Genomic DNA, 9,841 nt, shown 5'->3' with positions numbered 1-9,841 from the left:
CATTAAGTAATATTGGGGTGTTAAAGAAAAGTAATATGTAAGCCACAATGCAAACACTGATCTAAATCTGATGCTTCTTTTGATTTGCCTTTTTCTTTTTTCATATCTATTGATCACAAGCAAGTACCTAGCTTTTAAAGAATTTTAGAGATGATTGATCCTTATCATCTCTCAATCAGTAATCCAAACTGCTTGTCTTTGACACTGAGCTTCTCTGCTTCTCAAAATAAGCAACATTACCCTTGTTTTTTACCTGTGAGTTTTTACTACTTGCTTTTCATGTCTCTGTGTTTTGCCAGGGTACAGAACCAGATGATAAAGCAGAGTCCACGGGAACATTAAAACGATTGCAGAAATTGGTCCGAACCAAAAAACATAGTACACACAGTCTGGAGGATGTCAAGCATGTTTTGATCCCCCTCAGTAAGTGAAGCACTGTATTAGCATTCTTTCCACCATTTGGCAAATGGCACTATATTGAATATAATTATAAACAATCCTGTCCTGGTCTATCATTCACCAGCTATGAGCTCCAAACCCCAGCTGAGATGTTATTGTGATACCACTTTAGTGCTGACTTCCTCATAGTGTAAAAACCTGTTTCCTGTCACACTAGCTTGAGTTTTATAATAGTATATCTTACAAGTGGGGATTTTAGCTAAATAGAATTGGATAACAATGGGGCCTATATGCTGGGAACAGTGTGTTTTTAGAGTGGTTCCCAGTTTTGTGTTATGTGTCATATGAGGAAGGCAAAACTCACAAATGCAAAGGTAACATTCAGTATTAATCATTGAGTCAGTGGCAGCTGGGACTGCAAGAAGGTCTGTGGTACGATAAGCAAGTCAGCCTTTCATCATAGCTGATTGCCTCAGGCCATAAGACACAGGTATTTTTAACTGATGCTGAATTCAGTTTATTTTCATGAATCTTCTATAGATCACTGATCTGACTGTGCAGCAGTTCTTTGTCTGAACTCATTTTGCCAACATTAATTTAGCAGTGCATGCATTTGATGTGCAATGTATTTATGTATATGATTATTTTTAAACTAATACCTGCAAAATGAGTTTAGACTGCCTAATGAACTACTACTCCAGCCAAATCATTGTTGGAGTTGAAACATGAGGAAATTCAGAGTTCAACAACTGCTTTAAAACTTCCACGCACAGACTGGGAAGGGGGCAGAATTATTCAGAAAAACTTCCTAAACTTTTCCAGTATTTAAACCACACTCATGCTCTCTGACAAAGTTGCAGGAGTATGACATTTAATTAGCAAAATTTCATTTTCATTGCAGAACCAATATACTCTTCCATGCTTCTGCAGGAACAAAACAAATTTACTAAAGGAGAATCATAGAATGGTAAGGTTGGAAGGGACCTCTGGAAGTCATCTAGTCCAACCTTCAGCATAGCCCCATACAGGGATTGAACCTGCAACCTTGGCATTAGCAGCACCACACTTTAACCAACTGAGCTAAACCTGCCTGCTTTTGGCTAAGGTATCTGACTCAATACAAAATTCTTTCCATCTCCCTAATTATGACTATTATTTGTAATTAGTTGTTATTATTTTTTACAAAGTCCTTGGCTGTTTCATTGTTTAGAAAAAAAAAAGATCAGCTATTTTTGTATGAATTGCACCATATTATAACAGAAGTATTTGCCTTTTTAAAGATACATTGGAAGATGCTTATCTCTCTGAAGAGGATGAAGAAGCACTAACTTCTTGCATGAAACTGACAAAATCTCAGGAAAAGAAGATCTGGAAAGACAACATGAGGAGAAAAGAAGAGGCTGAGACTAGGTCAGATTTTATTTCTGCCTCTTTGGGCCGATCTTACTCTTCCAGACTAAACAACTTAGGAACAATTTCAATCCATTCGGAAACTGAATTTCACTTGTGGAGTGACTGGAAGCCATTTCCTGATAACCAGCTCTGTCCTTGTGATTTCTTGATTTCAAAAATAGAAGAATGGGAAAACTGTACTTGTTCTTCTCATCACCCACACCTCTCATACTCCTTAACTGATATGGATCTACAGTATTCCTGGGTAAGTGGTTTCTTCTGTGCTCAGATGATTAAAAAGTGGAAACTTTTTGCTCTGATTTTGAGATGCTGTCATTTTCCAAGTGTTTATGAAATGCAATAACCCAAATTTAGATTTCAGGTGAATGGATGTGACTGTTGTACTGGATAACACAAGGAGTCTTAGATAGTTCATTTTCAAGCATGTAGATGCCAACAGCATGGTTTTAGAAGACTTTTCACCATTCTGTTTCTCATCAGATCACTGAATTATTTTATCTGTGCATTAAATACTCATTAAGTACTTTTTAAGCCTTCCAATTTTAGAAAACTTTCTGGAAGTCCAGGGTAAGGTGAAATCAGTAAAGGTCAATGAAGCCAATGGGCTTTGAACAGGCCCCTAGAGGTCACTGCAATGCTAGTTATTTAGAGAAATGTCAGAGGTTGAAGAGGTATTGATATTTCTGCCTTCTTGAATCAGCTTAGCTGGTAGAGGCTATTTTTGCAATTATCTTTGTGGCAGCAAGAAGTTCTCGGGGCCAGATGCAAAGGGGCAGAGTTCAGTCTCAATCTGAAGTTATTTTTCTGGATAGCTATCTGAAGAAGGCTTTTCTGTTTTAATTGCTGGCTTTTTAAGTGGACCAATTAAAACTAGAAAAACAAAAATAAGAAAAGAGTCAGTTGGAGAGAAACACAAAGAGTGAACACTGTGATGATACTCTCCTCACTGGACACAGCAGTTCTTCTGGCACTCCGCATAGTGGTATCTGCATGGAGAGTGACTGGTTGACTCAAGAATACCAGAAAAGAGATAAATAGTAGCCTCTTTTCCCCTTATGCCTGTTCCTTCATACTATGATAAGGGACAGAGCTGGTTCTTACTGAATAAAAAGCCCAGGTCCCAGAAAACTGAATTTAAATCACAGGAGGAGAAAAATCTGCAGATATCTGCTAGCTGAATGTTCAGAAGGAGACCTGAGTTACCGGGACATTAGAGCAAAAATTCTCCTGTCCTGTTTTGGTATTTGCTGAAAGCAAGCAGGTTTTTATATGTTTTTTTTCTATCATATGCATTCATTAGGAAAGGTACACTCACCTGGAGCATTGTTGCGATGAAGAGGGTCAATATAACAACCACGTTTTTGAATACGTGAAGTAGTCATTCAGCTTTATTAAATGACTAGGTAGCTGGCATAACAGAAGGCAATACCTGAAAGATAGGATTTGGCTAGCTAAATATAGCCCAAGAGATTTTCATGGGAAGAGATATAGAAAACAGAAAGGCTAAAGCATTGACTGAAGGAGCTGTAACTGAGGAAAGAGAAAAAGTGAACTACCCTTAAGAAAACTTGAGAAGGGTGCGGCAGTGAAACCGTGGAGAGCCACAGCACTGCAGACTCTGAGAAGTTGTTCCTGAAGAGAGACCTTTGGGGCAGAGTGTTGGCAGAAAGAAGTCGGGAGTGGTGAACAAAGAGACCGTGCTCTGTTGGCTGAATCCTCCTGTCTGCCAGTAAATAGGATTCTCTGTAGAAACAGGATTGTGCTGGGAACAACTGAGCTCTGTCATAAGCCTGTTCCTAATGAAAGCAACTTCTAGCATCCCAACAAAGGCTGAAGCCCTAGGGTAAAATAGTAATAATATGGATGTGTGGGTCAGATTTACGAGAACATAAGTGTCATTTCAAATAATTTTATTTCATTTTGTCACAAGCAGTCTGTTAACATTCTCTACCCTGGTGAGATTTGTCCTACTCATGTTAGTATTAAGTGCCAGCAAGAGCTTTAGTGCTTTTTTTTCCTGCATTATTGTTTATTTTGCCATCTGCTTTCCTGATGGGCAGTTTGCTCTCTGACTTTAATTTATCTCTGTGGGCTTAGTCTCTTCAGATGTAGATTATAGGCAATGGCAAGATATCTCATTCTTTGTATTTGTATTCTACCAAATGGCTCCATTCAAGATTACAAACACTGGATTTTCAATTTTGCTTTTTAAGAATCAACAAAAGCCGACACTGCTGGTTTTGCTGTGGGGGAATCAGACATAGAGGATGATGCAGATGTTCATTCTGATGTTCCTTTACTTATTAGAGGAAAAAACAATCTACTCCATAGTACTCTTTCTGATTTTATAACTAAAGTGTCATTTCATTTTCTTGGCTGATCTTGGCTTGGCTGCTGTTCTATTGTCTTTGCTGCAACATGATGTGGAGATAGCCTGAGTAGATATAGTGATGAAATATTAGTAGGTATCTCATGAACTGAGGCAAATGGGTAAAACTGATGTATGCAAAACTAAGGTCCAAGATTTTCCCATTCCATCAACAAAAAAACTGGAGGTGATCTCGTCTGGGGGACAGAGAAATCTCTAGTTTGGATGAATATTATTCAGACTCATTTCAGCAACATATGTAAAGCTGAATGTAGCCTTAATTAAATCTTATATTGGAGATAGTTAATTAGGCAGTGCTCTCCCATTAATTATAAGGAAAAAGACCTGGATCTCTTTGTTATAGCTTACTGTTTAGAGAGAGAAAAATGAGTAATCCTAACTCCCTTCTCCCGGTTTCTTCCCTTGACTTCTTTCCCTTCCTCCTTTCTTCTTCCTCAGCACTTTGCATGGCTTCCCTTATGGCATTTCATATTGCTGTTTTTTATTGTACCTAAATGAATAAAACGACTGACAGAGAGCATTCAAGCTGGTCACCAAACTAGAACTGAGAATAGGTAGCAAAAGCCATCCGTCTCCAGCTACAGCAGACTGACCAAACTCCTCCAGCTAGCCTTCCTCCAGCCCCCCAACCCTCACACACACACACACACACACACACACACACACTCACATCAGGCATCTGTGTTACTCGAACTGTCTCTGCATTAGGGACATTAGAGGCAATTAGAATCCTACCCATCCTACCCCACTTCTTGTATGAGGAAACATTTTACAGTTCTGTATTTCTGCCCTGTAATTAAATACAGAACTGAATGTGCTGCGTTACCATTTTATAGCCACAGCGCCACTGTTTGCAGCTCTGTGCAAAGTTAACTTAGACATAGGTCATACTTTTTTGCATTGTTCAGCTGTTTGCAATATAATTAGTGGTTAGCCAAAGCTTTGCTATGGGCGACACAAAACATTGCTTTTTTTTTGGTCCGTCAAGATTGCCATGTGAAATTATTGTTACTGATATTCTTCCTAAGGAGATGTAATTTGTAAGTAGCTCTTCCTTAGAAAAATGGAACAATATGTGTAAGGAAATACTGACTATTTTAGCAAAAAAAGAAACAATTGCTCCTGGATAAAGAAACTACTGTGTTGCATATAGCTGCGTATAGTTGCATATTACCACAAAGAACACTGGGGAGAGAAATGAGTGATCCAGGTGTTTGTAATGTTATGAATCAGTTGAAAGTCAGGCAGAGGATGCAAGAAAAAAATGTCCAGACACCACTTTAACAAACACTTGACCCTAATGTGAAAGGTTATTGTTTCTTATACTTCTTTTATTCCTCAAGCTGTGCCCTGCAGAAAATAGGTCAGCTGTCTATGTCTCAGACTTCCTTTTGGTATTTTTTTTTTTTTAATTTGTGGTTACTAGAAGCTGCTCTTTTGTTAATTATATGCAAAGAGCCTCACTACTCTAACAAAGTAGTATGCTTAGAAATGCCACGTCCATTTGACTTTTATACAAGATATTTCAGCCTTCTGTTGTTAATTTTCAGTCTCTGCAATTGAATAAGACTTTTGCATCCTTACGTAAGGCATTGAAATCTCGGGTTGGACCCTTGGAAAGTACAGGCCTGAAAGAAGCACACAGTGGAGCACACAGTGGGGGTCCCAACTGAAGCTTTCTTTTCAAAGAAAGGATTCCCAGACTGACTTGGACAGTCTTGAGACAAAGCCCTTACTCCTCTCCTTTAATGTTTTAAACATTTAGGAACATGCTGCTTCACTAGCTGACTCATCCACTCTCCCTAAAACCCTGTAATATGGAAATTGTGATTGTAGGATGCCACAATGATTCTTTGAGGTGGGGGGGGGGAGAAGGGAGGGCCTGGGAAATAATTTCCTGTTGGAGACAGATAGGCAGAGATCTATGGGAAGTAGGTTCCTCTCTTCTCACAATATGTTAGAAGCATGGTTAGGTTTAACAGAAGGATTTAGTCATTAATATGATAATGTCTAGCAGTTGCAGCCTGTGTTTGGTATTCAGTGAGAATGAAAAGCTGAGTGTCATTTCCCAGAATTAGAGAAGATCTGGGATTTTGATGAAGTGAAAGAAAGGTTTTAGGGTACTACAGATCAAGATACCTTTTTTTCTCCCATTTGTGTGTAAGAGGAGGTTAGAAAGCTTCAAAAGATTGATCTGAATCCTATATGGATGAATTACATAGTAGTAGAATGGAAAAAGTTGGGAAAACTGTAGATGACTGTCTATGCCAAAGCCTGTGTTCATCTTGTGTTCATTTGCTCTGTGTTCCTGTAAAGACTGTGTTATGGTCTTCTGATGGTTACATGAGCCCTGCTATTATGGCCATGGTTCTCTGCAGTTTCAGTGACCATGTGGCATTTTGCTCTCCTCCTGGTCTCACTTGCTTTCTTGCTGTACAAGCCAATTCTCAGCGTCTGCCTTTGACTGCTTAGTAGATGCACATAGTTTGACACTTAGTTCTTTGTCAAAATGCTCTTCCCCTCAGCAATTTTATGGACATTTTCTTGTCCCATCTTTTCCAGACATATTCTGTACAAAACGTTCTGCTTCCTAGCTGCTCCACAACAGCCTTGTTTGCTTGCTATGATTGCTTATATTCTACACTCTATATTGCTACTTGCTGTTTCCTGATCAACTTGGTTCTCAATTTAAGCACTGTATATTGCTTACAGGTTTGTGTGGGTTATTGGAGCTATTGTGGCACCAGTGATCAATCACCATTATCTAGGTTAGTGGGTGGAGAGGGAATGAACAAACAGGACAAAAAATGTTCTTCTTCAGCAAAAGATACTGCAGAACTGAAAGCTGCATTTATCCAGCTCAGCCCAGAGAATGGTTAAGGAAAGATTTCCACATCATTTCAGATGGCTGTTGCTCATGTGCACTAGAATGCATTGCAGGATTTAATGGGCTTTCTGGCTGAGCAGTTTTCTTAAGCTGTTTGACTGTTTTCTGCATTTTTTTTTCTTTCCTCAGCCTACATCTTTCTGTTGAGAGAACCGTGAGCATGCCTTAAAAGCAATTATATATAGAATTCTTATTTGGCACAAATATAGCACTAATAATAAAGTTGGGAAATCCCCAGATTGCTTTTTGGAGACACCAGTTTTCAAATGCTCTAATCACTCTAGCCAAGTTTCAGTAATAAGTGGTGTTTTTCAAAGCTGTTACTTTTCCTATTTCAGTGACAAGATAGGGAGCTATATCCTTACCTTGTATAAATCCCTTATGCTACTGGTATTAAGGAAGCCACGCTCATCCATAGGCAAGCTGAAGTCCAAAGTCTTTCCCCACAGAAGCAAAAGTCTGATAAACAGCCAATGTGAGTGGAAGACCAGCTGAAAGGATGGCAGTAAACAAAGTAGTGAGGACCATAATGATGAGTATTCAGGTGATAGGCTGTGGCTGAGACATGAAAACAGGATTTGTTTTCTAAGAAATGAAAGCGTGCCCAGCTGCCCCTCTGTATCTTCATATCTTGATTTACAAGCCCTAAACAAGTTTCCTGTTGCTTTTTATAACATTCTAGCTAAGTTCACCTGTTAGTTGGCTCTCTCCATGAGTCCTCCAGCTCGGCCTTTCACTCTGCAGACTGAGCACCTCTCGTGAGTGCAAAGAGATCGCTAGAAACCCCTGAGCACTCCCCAAACTGCAGAGTGTGGAGTTACATGGACTGAGAGGCAAGAAGGATCAGCAGTGTAGTTAAATCTAACATAAAGTAAAATTCAAAGGCATTCACTATTTCCCCGTCCAAACCCTGTCCTGGAGCTTGTGAACACTTATTAAGAATTTTAAGCCCAGTGAAGGGATGGAGACTGAGATATATTCGTAAGTGTTGTCTGTTGCAGGCAAGTGCTAATGAAATTTGAATGGCTTTGATTCTCAAATGGATGAAAAGCCAAGTGCCATGACTGAATGTTCAGAGTTTATTTTTCTTGAAATACCACACAAGGTATGAACTCAGCTAAACACATAGGAAAACTAGTGAATTTAAGCTACAGAGCTTTCATTTACCTGGTGCTTCAGTGTCTGTAGAGTCTTACTTTGTTTCCTGTCACTGGGACCTTTATTTAAGAAACTATTATAGAAGGAAGCTGCTGACTGTTGCTTGCTGTAGTTAAGTACATGAAATGAGTAAAAATCACCTCTTAAAGCACAAGCCCTCATCCCTCAAATTCTATGCTTGGAAGAGAGGTGCCTGGGAGGATCTGATTCAACCTCTACTCTTCTAACCTCGCTATCTTTGCACTGTTGAACTGTGTTGATATGGAATTCCCACCACTGCCCTTCTGCACCATGCAATGATTTTAGCTGCCTTCTGGCATCTTGTGGGCTGGATTTACGTATCTCCACAAAAAAAATAGTGTCTTCCTCTATGGTTGCTTTGACCATACAATCTCAAAACAGGACTTAAAATATGGAAGATGTGATGCCACTACTTTTCACTATGCTAACTCTTGCCCTGTTGTAGATTTTAACACCTCATTGAAATTTTTATAGCTGTCTAGGGAGTAGTATCATTATTGTCTCTTAATCTTAGTGGCATACATACCTAACTCTGCAAAACGGCTTAAAAATACCAAACTTTTCCCTCCAGACATTTCAGGGCTGTTCTGTACAGTTGGATTGCTAGTATTTGCTAGTATATATAAGAAAGAAAAATATTTAAGGGAATTTATTTATAGTACAAGATATTTTAAAATGCAGCAGCATCATTAATATGATTTCACATAGCTGTAGAAGGACATTTTAATTCCTCTCACAAGATTTCATGGGTTCGTTTCTGACATAGTTGTTTGGTACTGCTAAGCTAGAGCTGGGAAGAGAAATGAAAGGTTATATTGTATTGCTGTTGGGAATGCAGTATGAAGGGGAGATGCAACTGTTGAAAACACAAAGAAAACTGTGCATTTCATATACTTTCTCTTTGTAAATGGCATGTGAATTTGTAATAGAAAAAAAGAATCTACCTGCTACACTAAACATGACTAAGAGTCAAAATATAATTAAACTAAGTGCAGTTGTTGATTAAAAAAAAAAAAAAAAAACTATCTAATGGAAGGATGACTTCCTGTTAGTATCCCTTAGAACTGCCAAAATGATGCACTTTTGCATACCAAAAGAAAATTAAATTGTATTATCTGTCTGCTACTTTAGATACCTATGCTTTGAAAATGCAGGGGATGTGGTGTCAGTCCAGTATTTTATAATTGACATTTTTCTTCTTTGTTTTTAATATTAACAAATTTATAAAGAATTATTATTTCTTCCCATACATCATGGAAAGCAATATGAAGTATCTATAACTTTGGTTGAACAGTGATCCCAATGAATGATTTAGCTGTGACACAGCTGTGTTTTGATGATGTGTAACACTAGCACGTTAGCTCCTGGTGCTACCAGGAAGGTTTTGACCAATAAAGCCATCATCAATGGCTTGGGATCTGCCTATCTGAGACTGCAACTTTTTAAATGCAATTTGTCTCTGTACACAGAGTCTTACAGTTTTTCTTCTGTACAGATTCACTTTTAAAACTTAGATTTTGGCCTCGTTTTATGCTTGTTGAGTCGGTGACAAGCTTTCCATTTATAGTCAAAAT

The 9,841-nt window shown here is 38.6% G+C and overlaps 1 protein-coding gene across 1 annotated transcript in view; it reads left to right on the top strand.

Moving 5' to 3' along the window:
- Window positions 1–337: 337 nt before the first annotated feature.
- Window positions 338–9,841, top strand: part of SAMSN1 (SAM domain, SH3 domain and nuclear localization signals 1) — a 56,059-nt gene continuing 46,555 nt past the window's right edge. Inside the window, exons 1-2 of the mRNA XM_062573015.1 lie at window positions 338–423; window positions 1,680–2,056. Coding sequence (XP_062428999.1) covers window positions 1,736–2,056 — 321 coding nt within the window. The 5' untranslated portion in view covers window positions 338–423; window positions 1,680–1,735. The remainder of the gene's footprint in view (window positions 424–1,679; window positions 2,057–9,841) is intronic.

This window comes from Rhea pennata, chromosome 1 (genome assembly GCF_028389875.1).
Source record: "Rhea pennata isolate bPtePen1 chromosome 1, bPtePen1.pri, whole genome shotgun sequence".
NCBI lineage: Eukaryota > Metazoa > Chordata > Aves > Rheiformes > Rheidae > Rhea > Rhea pennata.
This window is presented reverse-complemented; position numbering and strand designations above follow the sequence as displayed.